This window comes from Scheffersomyces coipomensis (genome assembly GCF_036884675.1).
Source record: "Scheffersomyces coipomensis strain NRRL Y-17651 chromosome Unknown DFJ63scaffold_3, whole genome shotgun sequence".
Taxonomy (NCBI): Eukaryota; Fungi; Ascomycota; class Pichiomycetes; order Serinales; family Debaryomycetaceae; genus Scheffersomyces; species Scheffersomyces coipomensis.
Genome location: NW_027042894.1, coordinates 68165 through 86748, shown reverse-complemented (window position 1 = coordinate 86748; position 18584 = coordinate 68165). Strand labels below are relative to the sequence as shown.

The window sequence follows — 18584 nt, the reverse complement described above, 5'->3', positions numbered from 1 at the left end:
GTAATGTTGGCGACCAATGTGATTAATCTATTGTTTACCATCTATTTTCTTGATTATGTTATAGTTCTGTTAGCTAGATACAACTTGTGAATACTGTTCTATAGCAGTCAATATACAATTTAATTACATTTAATTAATATTCAGCTTGCTTCGTAGCTTCATTCAATATTATTTATGAAGTTTTAACTTCCTAAGCGTAGTAGAAATAATTTTGAAGTTTTATCTTATGAAGAATCTCACCAATATTTTGCAAAGTTTCTTAACCAACAATATCACAACAATGGAAGAAAGTACGTTATCTCGGAGTACATCTTCCTCTGAAAGCGATAACAATACTTCAATCACCCAACTATATGAAAAATTACAAAATATAACTGAAGACATTGATTTCATAAAACAAAATATGGATATTGAAAAGATTCCTTTAAATTTACCAGAATCTCGACGTTGTTGTGGTCAATAAGCCGTTAATTTGTTTTGGGCTAAGATAATGCTTTTTTGTATCGCGTCTTGGATCAATATGCTTCTTGGTTTAGGTATTCAACACATTATTGCAGAAATACAATCTTTAGAAGTCAGTGACACTTGAATTTTTGCTTTTATTTAATAAAAATACAAACCTAATAATACACATATATCCTTCAAGACGGTTGTAAAGATCACGATAAAGAGATAATAAATAATTAATAATTTATAATAATAATACTAATAACAAGAAAATAGCTAGGATTTAAATAAACGTTTAAGCAACTTCACATATCAGGAACTGAAAACTCTCGTAATTTTTTTAATTTTGTTTGATATAATACTGGATGTTGATAATGAACTCTCTATGGTAATCTACTCTTATTCTGATTATGATCCAAATCATTTGATATTAACATATTGGGATTTCTTTGCTGTCTAGAATGATTTCGCGGTAATAACCCTAACGTTGAATTCCTTACTCTATGTTGTTGTTGAACTTGTTGTTGTTGAACTTGTTGGAGGCTATTACCAGATGAACCATTGGTATTGATGTTGATGGGATTATTTTGACCGGATACAGCAGCACGAAGGAAGAAATCATCCATATTGGTTATCGGCGACGTTTGTTGTTGTTGTTGGTCTTGTTGATTCTGTTGCAGATGATGAGAATGATGTTGTTGTTGTTGAAGTTGTTGTTGTTGTTGCTGCTGCTGCTGCTGCTGCTGCTGTTGTTGTTGTTGGGATTGGATATTACCCGATTGATATTGATTACGCATTTGAAGTTGAGCTAAGGGGTCCGAGTTTAAAGCTTGTTGAATTTGATGTTGTTGTTTCAGTAGATGACTATGTTGCTGTTGTTGGTGGTGGTGATTATGTTGTTGTTGCTGTTGTTGAATTAGATGTTGTTGTTGTTGCTGAACTTGTTGAGCTTGCTGTTGAGCTTGTTGCTGTTGTTGAACAAGCTGTTGCTGTTGTTGCTGAGCTTGCAGCGGAACTTGCAGTTGTTGTGGTTGAACTTGTTGTTGCAGGTGCAGTTGAACTTGTTGCTGCTGTTGTTGCATAGTTCTAATCTTCACAATACGTTCATTAAAAAAAGAAGTCTTAAAGTCTTGAAACACTTTAATAGTCTGAGGATATTCATATTGATGATCATGGAAAAATCTGTCAGCAAACATATATATGAATCTTTCAATATCAGCTGCATTAATACCTTGAGCCAGATCTAATAATGATGGTTGTAATAAGCTAGCAGCATCCATTGGTTGTTGAGCTTTGTTGTTGGGTGAGGAAGATGATATGGGTACTGGTTGGATTGGTTGAAGTGGAGCTTGGACTTTGTTGATATTACCATTATTAGTACTATCAGGAGTTGAATTTGTACTTGCGTTAGAACTAGTATTCATATGATTGTTAGACGAATTATTAGCACTATTCCTGGTAGATGATCTAGTTAACCTATGCTCGAATTGTTGTCTTTGTTTTTCATAATGAGCTCTAGCTTGTTGGTATTCAAACGTAGATTGAGGATCTTTTGATTTATGATACCTTGAAGATTTATGAGATGAAGATGAACCTGTGCCTGAAAGGGTTGTTGGTGGAGTAGGTGGCAATTGTTGTTGTTGCTGTTGTTGATGTTGATGTTGTTGTTTCTTTTGTTGTTGATAAAGTGCCATTGGAGTACCATTTGAGAAATTTAGACTTTGCTGAGGACGGAATTGATTATTTGAAGAATCAGAATTACCATTATTATTAGAAAGTTGAGGATTTAATAAATCATAACTACCATTCGATGAGGATGTCGTAGGGGGGAAATTATTGGTATTATTTGCATTGGATGAAGATGTATTGGTATTGGAAGCTATTGTAGGTTGAGAACCATTTGAATTTGAAGAAGAATCATTTTCATTATTTGTACCAAGAATTGGTTCAAATCCAGTATCAGACCCACCATTGTTGGCATTACCATTATTATTGAAGGAATTGACTGGATTTGTGGCTAAAGCATTTGGTGATCCTGAACCTGAATCATTTGAAGATTGAGAATGAGGGGAATTATTAAGATTATTAATGGATACTGAATTATTATTAGTGGCAGATCCATTTAAACCAGGACTTACTGACCCATTAGTATTATTATCATTACTTAAAGGAGAAGCTTCAAGGGAAGGACTTAATGAACCCCGAGAATGACCACTTAATCTTTTTCTATTAAGACCATGTCTCTTTTTAAATTGACTTAACCAACCATGACTGAAACCAACTAAACGTTTTGGATCATCCACACCGAATTGATGAGCATAGATTGACCAATGTTCTCTAAGGATAGGTTCATTTATAGGTTCATTTCTTTCTAATCTTCGTTTCACAAGAGAATCCATGGCATGATTGATTTTTTCATATTTATATTTAACTTTTCTTTTACTATTTTTAGTAAAATTCGAAGAAGCTTGGAATCTATTTCTTAAATCATCTTCATTTTTAAGCCATTCACTGAATGATGAAGTTGAGATGGATATGGTATCTTTATAATGATCAACTGTTTCCAGTTGAGGTCTATTTGAATCGTGATAAAAGTCCAAGATTTGAATTTTTTGTTCAAGAGTAGCTCTTGGTTTTTGAGGAGGAGCAGCCATAATAATATTTTGGAGAGCGTTTAGCTATAATTTTACAGTTCTTATCCTATGTTTATAATGTTTCTGATTTGTTTACTTCTTTTAGTTGAAGAGAAGGAGTACCTATTATTGAATAAAAAGTTCCTGTACCGTAGTTCGATTGGATTGGATTGGATTGGACGTGTACGGATAATGCTAAATGGATATATATGCTAAGATGATGACTTTGATATAAAGATTATGATTAACGAAAGGTATCTAATATATGTAATACTTAGATTATGATAAGTTCTAACGATTGGTGGAAATAGGATGATGGGGATGGTATTTTCAATTAAGATACGAAAATCCAGATAATGATTATCAACACCACAAAATAACTGCAATGATATAAGGGTTGATTTGATGGATCGATGGGATAGGAAGAAGATATGAACAGTGATAGACTATCAATTCTTAGATCTATCTAACGAATTCTATATCAATCGATGATACTATGAAAGAAAAGATCAAAAATTTAAAGATTGTTGTAAATGAAATCAAACTTTCCTTTTACCACAGAAAAAAAAAATTTGTATGATTTTTTTAAACCCTAAACAGCCATACCATATTTGAATTATGATACTACATTGATATAAAGATTACTATAGAGATTTTACAATACATATTTAGCCTGATAGTTAATACTCTACAGTCACTACCTTATCAATTAAATATTACAAAAATTCAACATAAAATTGAACTCTATTTAATCATAGTTCAATCTATAAATCGTATAAGATTTAAAACCAAACCCCTCCTTAAATAAAATTTACCATTCCTGATTGAACAAGTTTTTTATAGATGTATCCTCCTCCACTTCAGTTTAGGGCAATGTCGCGTATAAAAAATGATGAAAATTGAAATGGAGAGACATTTCGGAAACACCTCCTTTTTTGGTCGCATGGTATAAGTAAATAGTATTACAGTATGGTAGAGAAATAACTGCAATCATTACATTTGGTTCAGGTCAATCAATCACATTCGATCTTTACATAGACATCATCTCAATAAAAAACAAAATAGTAATAATAAATTAAAACTAAAATAATGACATAGTTAATAACACAGCAGTAACAAAAAATTAAACTAATCAACCACCAATTGATTAATCCTTATTTGCTTTTTATCCTTATCCTAATGGTTTCTTTTCTTATCTTTAAATTTTAATCTTAATCTTAAGAAGATGAAGTTTCTTCTTTTCTAATCTTAACGGAATCCCTTACTAACTCTATCTAAGACAGATTCATAAGCAACTTCGGAGAAATCAGTACCTTGAACATCTGAAGCAATACCATTTAAAGCTCTTCTTAAAGCATCTTTAGATGATGCATATACCATTTTTGATCTAATTGGAGCAGTATCTGGAGACCATGTGAAAAATACAATCTTGGATCTTTTACCTTCACCACCACCAATTTCATATTCAAAATCATAAACAGCATATTTACATTCATTTTCAGGTAATTTTTCTAAAAATTCATCATAATCAGTACTGGATGAAGTACTATCAACCACAATTTGAGTTTTGGTATCATTTAAAGCAAAAATGATATATTTATATTTCTTACCTAATTTTAATTCATTGAAAGCAGTTAATGATTCATCTGCAACAGCAACACTAGAATAAAGTTAAAGTTAGTAATTATTCCAATTTATTTCATTATTTTTATTCGATTCATTTCATTCAAAAGTTAATCCAAAATGGGTAGAATGCAATCATTCTTCAATTATGACATACCCTGATCTTGACTATACAATTTATTGTTAGTATACTTGATTCAATATAAAAACACGCCCATAGAGATACGTTTTGAAGATTATAGTATGCCGTTGACAATTGTAAGCTTCAATTGATAATGAATGTTCGAATCACCCCATTCCCATTATTTATCACCAACCACAAACAAAAGCTCCGCCATCCACGGACACACTCCTAGCATCACATCAATCCATCTAATTCTGATCCATCTTCAAACCAATCTCATATGCAATTGATCCAATAGGGACCCTATCCATACATACCATTGTGATTTATGTTATATATATTAATTATTAATCGTTATATTTAAAGTATTAAAAGAAATAGTTTGTTAACATTTTTTAGTCAACACATTTTCAGCTTTAGTTTTTCGAAACCAGAAATCAAAACTTGTCCTTCCTTCATGTCTCCTCCTCCTTTCTCTTTCTCCTTTCATTTAATGTCGCACTTGCTTTGTGCAGGTATACGAAAATGTCACTTTTCGCATTTATTGAAAAACTACTAATACGTCATAATAAAATTGTAAGATTAGAGGTAAGGATTACACCGTGTTATGACTTCTTAAATAGTATCTAAAAGGTATCTATTAGGTATAAATATGTTGTAATGTTAGTATGGTATAATATTATAGTATGAAAATAAAATTCAATACTGTTATAATTATCTTTTTAGTTATTTTTTGTTTTAATTTTCGGTGTCACACTTGCCAATTTTTAAATTAATTTGTTATTCTTGAAACAATTCAAAAGTCTTGTTAAATATTCTTTATTTAAATTAGCTCAGTCCATAGTTGTAATCAATATTAACACATTCTCTTTTAATTCATTTGATTTATAGTTACCATAAAATCAAAGAAATACTCTATAAATTATCAAACACTTGTCTTAACTATGTGTCTTGGGGAACGAAAAAATCATTTTTAAAATTGGCTGCAATTTCCTGATTAAAGAGGTGGTTAGTTAAATGCTTGATTTTTAATTCGCCACACCAACACGAAATTTAATAGAAACAAATCCATTTGAATGGGTAGTTGATGAAAGTGATACTGAAATGCTGATGTTCAGCTATCAGTAGAGATAAAGAAAAAGTCATTCGAAGCATTTTCAGACGACTCATCAATTAGACATAAAAAAGTTAAAGAAAGAAGAACTACACAAAGAATTCTAGTTTTCTCAAAACTGACTAATACAAGTTTTATCCTATTCATGCTACAATTACACTACATCCTATTTCAGAATACGATGAGTTCAAATTCTTGCCGAACAATCTAGTCCATTCTAAAATAGAGCTGAATACGAATAATTATCTAATTATCTTAAACTTACGTTTTATGAAAATTCCAATTGTCGAATCTATTATTTAACCATTTATTTCATTGCTTGGATCATTTAAGTATACATTTATTTATTAAAAGGTTGAATTATAACTTCATAAACAAATGGGGTAAATCCCGAACACAGAGGTGTATCAAAATTTTGTATGGTTTTGAACAGATTGTCAACCAGTTTAAAAAAAAATTTCGAGAAAAATGCGTCGATCTGGCGCAATTGGTTGAGGTTTTCGATATATGTTATGGCCAAAAAACAATTGGTCGAGCGTTCGAATCCTTCTTGTAACGATACGATGGCCGAGTGGTTAAGGCGGAGGATGCAGGTTCCTCTGGGCTCTGCCCGCGCAGGTTCGAACCCTGCTCGTGTCGATATAACCAATTCTAAATTTTTTGATGATTTAGTTTTAAATATTTTTTGAAGTTTGTTTAGGATTAGCTTTTATTTTTAACATAGACTTCAATTAATCTAACAATTAGCTATCAAACCACAGTTCACAAATTTTCAACTGCTTTGTGGTTTGTTAGAAGGATCTTTAATTTGACGGCAAGAAGTATTTGGTAGAAAGGCACAAAAGAAGGACCAGAAAAAAAAATTAAATCAGAAAATATACTTCAAATATAAAAATCTATTTAAGAGATCCAATAGAATAAAAGGTGATTTCCCAAATGTCAAGATGGCTCTAGACTTATATGAAATATTGGAAATAAGTGAGAGTGCCACTGATCTTGAGGTTAAAAAAGCATATCGAAAATTAGCCTTGAAATATCATCCTGATAAAGCTTCAGAAGATGAAAGATCTGAAGCTGAACAAAAGTTCAAAGATATATCCCATGCCTATGACATTTTAGGAGATGAGACGAAAAGAAGAGATTATGACATGTATGGTTCGACTGATTCCAATGGAAATGGAAATCTGAATGGTTATCGTTATAGTCCTTATGAAGATATGTTTGGTGGAAATGGAAATGGTCAAGGTGAATATGGGGCAGATGATTTTTATAATTTCTTTAACAATATGAATGGCAATGGATATGAAAGATCTTCTAGACAAACTAAATTAAGAACTGATGATGCTAATATCGAAGTGGAGGTTACATTAGAAGATTTATTTAAAGGGAAAACTATAAGAACTACCTCAACTAGAAATATCATTTGTACTTTATGTAAAGGTTCAGGATTTAAAAAAGCAGCCATTGCAAAAAAGTGTACGACTTGTGAAGGATCAGGACATACTACCAGAATTCGTAGTGTTGGACCTGGTTTAGTAACTCAAGAATCAGTTAGTTGTAAAACATGTGAAGGAACTGGAAAAATACATCGTGCAAAAGATAAATGTAAGAAATGTTCAGGTACAAAATTAATTGAAGAAACTAAGATATTAGAATTTGAAATTGTTAAAGGTTCAAAAAGTCATGAATCAATAAAACTTCCTCAAGAATCAGATCAATATCCAGGAAAACAAACCGGTGATGTGATATTAACTTTCCATTGTAAAGATCATCCTGTATTTACTAGAAAGGGTGATAATTTATATTCAAAATTTAAAATACCTCTTGTGGAAGCATTATGTGGATTTTCAAAAATAGTGGTTAAGCATTTAGATGGTAGAGGTCTAAAATTCACCACCCCAAAGGGGAAAGTTATAAAACCAGGTGATTTCATTAAAATTAAAAATGAAGGTATGCCAATAAAAAGTGCCAATAATTCATGGTTTGGATCAAATACTAAAAGAGGGGATTTATTTATTGAAATTGAAGTAGAATTTCCTCAAGATAATTGGTATTTGGAAAAGAATGATATATTAAAAATGAAAAATCTTTTACCAAATGACTTACAAAATAAGAGTGATATTTTAAATCAAACTATAAATAATGATTCATTACCAGAAGCCAATATTGAAGTTATAACTGATTTTACTATCGAAACATCACATTCGTTACCAAAAGAGGATGAAAAGGAAGAAGACAGTCAACCAAAACCATCTTCCACTTACGATAATTATAATGGCTATGAACAATACGGTGAGCTGCAACCAGAATGCAGACAGCAATAATTATATTAATTCTCCTATATATAGATTTTTTCTAACCATAATGTAAATATATATACCATAGTCTTTTTATTTTTTTTTAAAAAAAAGACAATTTTAATCCAATAAATCTTCCAACTCTTTTGTAGATAATCCTAAAGACATACCAGTGTCTTTTTGTAAATCAACATCAGCATCAGAAATGTTTTGTTCAAACGAATCAAAACTGAGATTGGAATCAAGATTCAATTCCACAAATTTCAATTGGTCTTCATTATGAAGTAATTCAGGATAATCTTGACGATTTTCATTTGTAATTTCAGAACGAGAAGGTTTAGAAAAGAAATCCAAATCTTGTTGATCTAATGGCTCCATCCCGACAGGATAACTTGGAAGTGGAGCATGCTTTTGAGGTATAGTTTCAATATAATCAGGGAAAACCGCTGGTAACGACAACGATGGTTTATGACTCTTTTTGATGGGATCCACATTATTATAATTTATATCATTATTGATTCTATTTGTGGAATTTAACTTGCTTGTATTTGAACTTAAAGTAGATGTAATATTGGGTATATGCTGATGAGTTGGTAAATTCTCTTTCTTAACCACCTCATCGGTAAAGGTAGTAACGGAATTTAATGATGGTGATGTTAATTCATTATTAAGCTTCTTTAAAACCACTTTATCATCTATTTTTGAATATGTATTTAACTTAGGATCTATAACTTTATATTCCTTTAATGGATGCAGAAAACCCAAACTTGAGTTGGCTTTGGATAATAATGGAGCTTTTGCTAATGGAACTCTTCTAATCAAGTTCTTCTTATCAGTAATGGATAATGTAGAATGCGATTTATCAAACGATGGGATGGCCTGATTATTACTCTTACCACCTAAGGGGACTCTTGTAAACTTCTTTGGAAACTTATCTTGTTTCAAATTGTTTCCCTTTAACGAATCTCCTGATAATGGAGCATTGTTGGAAAATGTTTTCCCTTCCACCTTCAGAATACGTCCAACTGCGTTCTCTTTATCTAAGTGTGAAACAATCCTATTTGACATGGTTTGATTGCTATCAATGTTATATGAATACAGCCCTTGGTAAAGAAGTCATTTGTTTATATTTGAGATTTTGTTTGTTTTTGTTCCCCTTTAGATCGGGTAGCAGTTTGTTTGTTTGTGTGCACACTGTAAACGCGAATATATCATGACCCTGCCTGTATATAATATTTGCACTATATACAACTAAATATTTTGTCTCTTTGTATGGGCTGTAGTTTGATTACAGCTAACAGAATCAGATATCATCAGTGGCTGGTCTATACCATTTCAAAGTAGCCGTTAACGATGGCATTCCAATCTCAATTCATATCCGTTGTCTCAACGTCATTAGTGAATAATTCGAGTTGGATCTATTTGGTTGATTGGATTTTGGCTCTTATTCTTGGGCTTGCATTTGTGTTCTATTTCAATCGACTAGTGGGTTATATCATATCACTTATTCTTAAGATATTCCTTTGGAAGAAGTATAAAATCTTGCTTAATGTCGAATCCTTAAAGATTGCCCCTTTAGGGGGTAGAGTGTTTGCTAAAAATGTGACCCTCACTTCTTCAACTCAAACTATATCTATCTTACATATGAATCTAACTTGGAGATATTGGATCTTTAGAGTTACAAGATTACTGGATTTTCACTTTATCAATCAATCATCACCAGGTAAAAAGATATCTAGGCTGCAAAACGAGAAGCTTCCTTGTCGTTTCTTATTGATTATAGATGGGATGGAAGTGTTTATGTATAACAGAACTGTTGCATATGAGAATATATTGAAATCTTTAGATGAGGAAATCAATCTCCCAAGTAATGGTAGTGAATCTAGTTCAGGTAAAGATTCTTCATTTACCTCCAAAGAAGCTACAAAAGAGGGTACGTCAAATATACGGCAAAGAGGAAGTTCATCATCCACTGATTATGACATACTGTCAACTTCTTCTACTCAAAAGGAAGCATTGTCGCCCGTGGTAACATCAGAAGGTGTATTGGCATATTTATTAAGAATATTTCCTATAAAAGTGAGAATAAAGAAAGGTGCTTTTGTACTTGGTAACTCAAGTACTCCATCACTTTTATTAGCTTCATTTGATGCTGCTAGTGGGATTTTCGACGTATCACAACCAACCGATATATTAGACTGTTTCAAATCGGTCTGGGATTTCAATTTTGATAAGTTTCAATTATGGTTAAAATCAAACATAAATCATGATAAATACCGTTATTCAGAAGAGAAGAATCCAGAATATAGAACTGATTTAAGTCATTATAAAAAATATAAACATTGGTACAAATTTCAAATAGCTTTGAAATCTTTGGATAAGTTATTAAAGAAGTTTCGAAAGCCAAAACCAGTTAATGATGTGGAGGCTGATTTCCTAAGAGAACAATGGAGAGGATTAAAAAGATATGTCGGAGATCAGATAGACCCCAAATCCATAATTCAGACTGAAGAAGAGTATGCCAAGTACAGTTTAATCTTAGACTCTGTTCTGACAAGAATCATTTACTACTACGACTTGCCAGGTATAGTACCGTTTGAATCTACATCTGAAACACTTCCTGAATTCGGGGTCGAAGTAGAACTTTCATTAACTACCATTCACTATGGTCCATGGGCAGATAGGCAAAGAGTTCCAATTCAAAATATGTTCTTCCCAAGTGCAGCAAGGGATTCAGAGCCATCACCCAAACCATTACCCGGAAGTCTTCGACAATATGGAGGTTTCCAAGCAACAGTTATTGTCAAGGATGAAGTAATTGTTAGAGTTCCAACTCGTGAACCAAGTAAGTTGAAAGAAATATATAGAAGTTCAACGGTAAACCGTAAAAGAGCTACTCCTCCGTTTGGCTGGTTAGAATTCAAGCTTGGTGTGGGGTCAAATGTTTCAAGTTTCACTACCTATTTTGCAAATGAAAAGGGGTGGCCCAATAAATTAAGAGTAATGTTCAATGCACCAGAAATACGGACGTCTGTAAACCACGATGTATTATTTATTGCTGATACTCATGAAATCAATGCTGATGTAGGGTTCCCCTTAGAATGGAATGGTAAATGTGATTGGGTATTTAATCAAGTTAGTCATAACGCTCGTATATTCTTCTTAAGAGAACACACCATGCTTTTCTCGGATTTATTTGAAGATTTTGCCTCTGGAGAACCTGTGCAATATGAATACTTTCGACAATTTTTATATACCATCGATTGGAAAATTAATGATTATAAGATCTATTTGAATGTTAATGATGCCAATATCATTAATAACCCTCTTGACTTTAATAACAATAAATACTTATCGTTCCAAGGTGATTCGTTTGATTTAAAAGTGGACATTCCATTGAACGGAACATTTTCAAAATCAACAACAGTGTCCTTTAACTTTTGCACTTCAGCTTTCGATTTGATATTAGATACTCCTGCTTGGCATACAACAAGCGCATTTATGAAAGAATCAAAGATAATGGGTAGTAGTAAGGACTTTTCAGTAACTGGTTCTTATACTTTTTTTAGTATGGTCGAAATAAATACTTCAGATGTGATTGATATTAGATGTCTAGGTGATTACGTCAGTCTAAAGTTTTATGGATTTTTAATCAGATATTTGTTTTCTATCAGAGAGAACTATTTCGGTGATTTTATCCATTTTAGGACGTTCGAAGAGTATACTGATACTTTAGATGACGATGGTGAATCAAAAGTTGAAAATATTCGTGATTTTGAAGACATCGACTATTGGAATATTGTTAAAACTGATAATGATGTCGATGTGTTTTTCTTCTTCCAGGTCAGACATGGCCTTATAATCTTGCCCCATAATATCTATAGTTGTGATAATCACGTTGGACTTGCTTTTGATTCTTTAGACATTGATATAAGATTCTGCAATTATTATATGGATCTTCAAGCGGATTTCAGTCCGGTTCGTGGTGTGTTTGTTCATGAAGGAAACTCCCAGACTTTGCATAACATGTGCAATGTTGTGGATTATAGAGATGCATATTTGACAGAAGGAAAGGAAGATATAAAAATAGATGGTTTATCTATTCATGCACATAGAATGTTCGGACTTCCTCCAGAAGAAATAACTTACTTATGTGTATGGGAATTCGCAGCTGATTCTCTTGAAATAGAAGGATTTCCTATTTTGGATGCATTATCTACTGCGATACCTGGGATTGCATTTGGATTTAAAGATGTTGAAAATGCCCTTCATAGTGAATTACCAGTAACTTATGATGGTATGACAGTATCTTTCTGTTGTCCAAAAACATCAATAAAAATAGTTCCTGATGTAGCTGTACCTTCCAGATATATTATAGCTAACTTGGATTCCCTAAGGTTCAATTTATGTGATATTTTTAATAATAGATATTCCAATAAACTAACATCTTTAATACCTTGCATAGAAGTTCAAATCATTGAAGAATTTCCAGAGAAAAAGATTTTAGGTTATTTCAAAACATCTTTGGTGTTTGATAATATTGATCAAAAAGCTGGCATGTTACACAGAAGAGAACAACTCATAAATCATATGAAGATGAACGATGCTCCATTCCATAGATGTCCATTTATCCTATATCCAGAAGACAGAAGTGAGAAATTCAACGATGCTTATGGCTGTTTCATGACATCTTTATCACTTCCTCTGGCTCCAGCTCCAGTGACTGCAGAAACCTATGAATCTGACAGCGATGAGGGTTCTTACACCGATCTAAATTCCTCCGTCAGTTCTGAATCAGATTATAGTTATAGAACTAAATTTCTTCCTACATTGAGTTACAATGAAGCTGACTTTATACCGTCGACAAAAATAGAACCTGACTGTGGATATGATAGTTTCATATTAGAATTACAGGAGGTTAACATGTTTCTCACTCCAGATGGATTACTTTCTTTAGCTAAACTTGCCAGTTTGAAACAACTTTGTGCGGATGCACTTATTGATATTTTCCAAATGGAAATGGTTGGCAGTCTTAAGATGTATTTAACAACTATTAATAAGATCACCAATTTGAGAGTTGTATGCCCAGATATTTCGCTACACTTTGGGAATTTTGATGTATCAGAACCACGAGAAGTTTTTGCAAAGTCCCATTTGGTGCCGACGATAAACATTCAACTAGTGGAGCCTTCGCTAGCTTTATCCACGAGTCTCTCTAAGAAATCTGGTGAAATTGCATCAGATGATAACGGTAAAACGGTTGCCGCATTTCACCTCAAAGAATTGTTATGTAATATTTCAAATCCAGTCGATTTTCAGGCACCTCTTTTCTTCAGTATAAAGGATATCGAATTTTGGTTCCAGGAAGACAATGAGATTGTTAATTCAATTAATATTGAGAGTATCACCGCAGAGGTACAGAGCGAACAAATTGAATGGTTACTCCAGTTTTTCCTTGATATTAAAACAAACATCTCACCAGTTATAGCAGCATTGCAAGAAAAGCCCAAAGGTGAAAAGGACGCAATTGCCGAAATGATTTATAAGCTATCAATGGCTGCTATTGACTATCATATAGATCACGACCCTGGAGTTCTTACAAAACCGGCATATATCCTTAGAGCCAAAAAAGATCATGTTAGATTCTTTGATATTTGGAAAGTCATAACTAGAATTAGACATATTAAAGACAACTTGCCTAAAGAGTGGTATGATGAAATGAATATTGGCCTTGGTGATTGGAAACTTCCTCCGACCGCATACGATGATGTTAAAGATGTATTTGCTAGATGGAGAAGTTGGGAAGCTAACCAAGATCAAAGAAATTATATGTTCCGCAAAATTTTCAAGGACGAGTCTAAATTGAAAGATATCATTCAAACACATCTCGAAATCGCAAATTTATCGATAATTATAGGAGATAATTCAAACCAAAACGATGACCTTACTCTTCTAAGTTTGTCAGGTAACATAAAGAAATCAGCAAGTGATGATCTAATAGAAAAGGTTGATGTGATAATAAATGCACATTCTTATAAGAGTAAGCTTACAACAGTTACTTTGAACTCTATAAAGAAATGCTTAACATTCTTTCTGAATCTCGAAAATAAGAGTTCTACTAGAAGTAAAGCAGAAGAGACAAATACCGTCCCAGCACCAAGTGTTTTTACAGTAGTGAATCTTCGTAGCTTCCAACAACATATACTTTTACCGGTTTCTTCGTATGAAATAATAGTAAAAGATGTTTGTGCTTCAGCAAACATTTTAAATTCATGTTTGTTAACAGCATCGGTAGATATGGGTTCATTTGATGTAAATATTTGGGGTTTGGAGCACAGAATTATATCCGCTAAACTAGCTGCAGTTGGATTATTGGTTGCTAGCACAGACGAGAAAGCTAAAAAAGTTGATCTTTCCATTGGTGCTATTACTTTGAAAACACATGACCAACAAGGATTCCTTCCAGTGTCAATTCAAAAGATTATATCTGAAGATGTTACCTATTTAAAGTCATTTGACAGTCAAAAAGATTCCAAAAATGTCGACGAAAGACCATTTTCATTAGAAGATTTGAATTCAGTATCATTTTCGGCAGAATTAGGAGAGGTCAATATTGTAATAGAGGCTATTCCGCGTCTTGTGATTAGAAGTATAACGAAGGATACAAGAGTTATGCTTAGCGCTAGTCAAGGTAATTTAAATTTGAACTGGTCTGCTCTGAAATTGGATTTCTTGGTGTTCCTTGACAAGTCACAAATTTTTGAACTACAAAATTCACAAATGTGGTTGAATTCAGACATATCATCTCATGGTGAATTAATATTGGTAAAGTTAGATTCCGGTCTTGGCCACACGAAGATTTTTATACCTGACTTGAATAGAACGTCAGAGAAGATTTTAGGAAGAAAACAACATATTATGAATAGCATTTCAAAATTTGAGGACATTTTTAAATCGGTTAGTTCCAATAAGAAACCAACAAAAGTAGTCAAAACAACAAAAGATAAGGATATATTTGAGAATGTTGTTTACAAAATCAACTTTGCTAACGATTATGTTGGTATTGTTACAATGGTTGAAGAAGCAAGATATTCATATGAAATGGAATCAACTAGTTTGGGAATATATAATGTCGCAAATATCGTTAAAGAAAATAACCTGAAGTCATTCACAATTGTTCCCGTGTACGGTGAGTTGGTAGTTCCTGCAACTAGACTCTATGTTATACATAAATCAGTTCCAGCCAGATTATCGAATGTTTTAGATGTTAACTTTTCCATAAGGCTATTTAACGATGTGGATAAAGGATGCGGGTCACAATCTTTACAAGTCGAGTCTCAATATTGTCGTATATGCTTGAATTCATCGTCATTGATAAAATTAGTATCGTTCGCAGATAATGTTGGTGCTATTTTACATAGATTTGAATCAGCCGCCCCAAAGACAGCCTCATCTAAATCAAAGTCGAGTTCAAAGTCGAGTTCAGAACCTATCAAATTGCCTACTTCAGTCCAATTTTTATCATATAACTTTTGTGCTGGTTGGCTTTGCACGACTGCCGTCAAGGAATATCCCGGTGTTATTTTTGGTGCTGAAAGATTCTTTGTTGTTGCTGAAGATAAATTGGGTAAATTCACTTTGATGGATGCTTACTTGTCAGTTGCAAATGGTTCTAGTTCGTCCAATTTTTACAGTTTGCTGAGTGAGAAGAACAATTTAAATAGAGCATTTTTGCCAAATATGCAATTGATATATTCTGTTGAAGAAGCTAATGAGAAGAAAAATATGCGTATTATCATCACTGGTGATGAATTAGATGTTAAATTTCTATCTACATCTATGATTATTGTTGAAAACTTAGGAAACTCAGTGAACGATGTGCAAGATTTCTTTAAGAAAAGATCTGCTAGAATGGCTCATATTCCAGTTAAAAAATACGACGACCAACCATCAAATGAATACATTAGCAATATCCAATCAGCATTTGATTCAATTGAGTTTGTAGCTACATTCGCGGGTTCAAACGTTTTATTTTACCGTTTGGATGCCGATGAAACAGGAGAAACTCCATCATTGTATTTACATTCACCAGCGGTAAGAATCGCATTTATGTATAAACATAGGAAATTTGAAAAGGTTAAACATATTATAAAAGGTGAGGTACTTACTTCTCCATCTGATAATACTTTATATGCATCATGTGTTCCAGTAATTGTTGACATTGTTGAAGGTGTGAAGAGAATGATGCAGAATTCAAACCTGGCCGATTCAAACCTTAAAAAGTTAGCAAGTGAAAGTATGGTAACACCAACAAATCAAGGTGATTCAGTTGATTTCAATAGTATATTTGGTGACATGGATATTCATTTCGGTTTAAAGATTGAAAAACAACAGTTATCATTAAGTTGTGAACCAACTGCCAAAGTGGCGATGATTGTTGGACTTGATAGTATCTACATCCAATTGAACTCTTCTGAACCAGGTTTAGACTTAACTATTTTATTTGATTCCATGTCAGGTTCTTTACAACATATTTACTCCAGAGAGATTAGTGCATCAATATCCATTCAAAGGGTGTTATTGAGTAGTTCTCTCGATATTCATGATGGTTTGAAATTCAGATCGTCTGGTTGCTTAATTGACGTAGATGGTTACGTTAATGTGAAGCAATATCAAGATGTGGAATTATTTACTGATATTTGGTTTCCTAAACAACAATCGGAAGTGTATTCCAAATCGTCTGACTCTTTTGTCAATAAGCTTGATTCAGTTCATAATAGAAACCTTACTTCGAGATTCAAAGAGGTATCAACGACATATGCTATTCCATGGGTAGTTACGTTTTTTGTTAGTACCATATCTTTAAGAGTTGACTTTGGTCCTTCATTATGTGATACTAAACTTAATATTGATACGATATGGGCTATCTCAAAGAAGTCTACCGATTGGTCACAAGATTTGAAGCTAGGGGTAAATGCCATTAGTTTAAATTGTGAAGGTAGACTTGGTGGAAACTTGATGATCAAAGAATTTAACATTCATACTGCAATTAGTTGGATGAGTGATAAAGCTATCCTTGATATTCCATTAATTTTGGTTTCTGCTGGTTTTGAAAAATTCCATTTGAAATTATCGTTTGATTACCATGTATTTTCTATAGCCAATATTGAAGGATTTTCCATGAATGTGTTCAATCAACATAGTGACTTGAGTGATTCTAAAGATAGACTTTTTATTCGATTCAGATTGGATGCAGCTGAGATATACATAACTTCTTTGACAGCTTCTAATTGTTTGGATATTTATAACACTATTTCCAGAATGCTTATGGATAACAAAAAATCTTATAAGGAAACCCTTAGAGATGGAAAAGGTATGAAAGAGAAGACTGAAAGTGCATATGAAAAATTGATTTTGGAAACGGTGAAAAGATTAGAAACGAAGATTGAAGTATCTTCTGGTAGATTTTTAATTCATGTTTACCCCACTTCATTTAATGATTCCAAAGTGTTGGTAGTCAGATTAGATGAATCCAAAGTTAATTTTCAGCAGAATGAATATAGTAGTGGTATTTCAAATGAACTTGATATTCAATTTAATGATTTAACTGTATCGTTGTCTATGACTCAAGCTGTTCCGGATGAGTTTATAGCTCTGTGTACTGTTGAACAGTTTGTGGAATATGCATCAAAAGCAAAAGGTGGTACTATTTTCGTATTCCCATCGTTTAAGATTGCTATGAGAACATTCCAAAAGGATAATGAAAATGTTATAGAATTCTTATATCAATCAACATTTGATGGTGTTGTTGATATCAGATGGAATTTAGGTTCGGTTAATTTCATTAGAGAAATGTTTTCTATTCATAGAGCTGCAGTTGCATCAAGAACTGTATTCAGAAGGGCAGGTGATTCTATTGATTTTAAAGAACAAATATTTGAATCTCAAGGTAGGAGATCATCTAATATCATGAGACAACAATTGAATGAGGAAGATCCAACTGATGAGATTGATCAAGCTATTACTGAAACTATGTCGAAGGTATCAGATGAATCTAGATTCCGGTATGTACCATTAGCACCACCTATTATAGAAGCTCCACAATTGAGAGAATTAGGTAATGCAACTCCACCATTGGAATGGTTTGGATTGCATAGAAACAAATTTCCAAACGTCACACATGAGTTTGGTATAGTGTCATTACAGAAAGTGATACGTGAAGTTGAGATTCGTTATTCAAAGATTCTCGGTAAGGCTTAAATAATCAATCATGATTATTATTATTATTAATAATTTTTAAATATTAATTATTTTTTTATATTTCAGGATCTATTTATGGGTTATTT

General features: G+C 32.7%; 4 protein-coding genes across 4 annotated transcripts; 2 read left to right on the top strand and 2 right to left on the bottom strand. All coding sequences in view use genetic code 12, as the record gives it.

Moving 5' to 3' along the window:
- Positions 1-4328: 4328 nt before the first annotated feature.
- COF1 (cofilin) lies at positions 4329-4745 on the bottom strand (the record flags this gene model as incomplete). The annotated part of the gene is made up of 1 exon (XM_064904947.1): positions 4329-4745. A coding segment is annotated over one exon (417 nt), but the record flags the coding sequence as incomplete, so codon positions are not given.
- Positions 4746-6758: 2013 nt separating this feature from the next.
- Positions 6759-8312, top strand: DFJ63DRAFT_98907 (uncharacterized protein). Its single transcript, XM_064909282.1, has one exon. It carries the CDS (start codon positions 6886-6888, stop codon positions 8263-8265), a length of 1380 nt encoding a protein of 459 aa, XP_064762248.1. The 5' UTR covers positions 6759-6885; the 3' UTR covers positions 8266-8312.
- Positions 8312-9448, bottom strand: DFJ63DRAFT_98982 (uncharacterized protein). The gene has a single exon (XM_064909290.1). It carries the CDS (start codon positions 9304-9306, stop codon positions 8359-8361), a length of 948 nt encoding a protein of 315 aa, XP_064762247.1. The 5' UTR covers positions 9307-9448; the 3' UTR covers positions 8312-8358.
- DFJ63DRAFT_98981 (uncharacterized protein) lies at positions 9449-18572 on the top strand. Its single transcript, XM_064909289.1, has one exon. The coding sequence runs from the start codon at positions 9592-9594 to the stop codon at positions 18496-18498; it is 8907 nt and encodes a 2968-aa protein (XP_064762246.1). The 5' UTR covers positions 9449-9591; the 3' UTR covers positions 18499-18572.
- Positions 18573-18584: the final 12 nt, after the last annotated feature.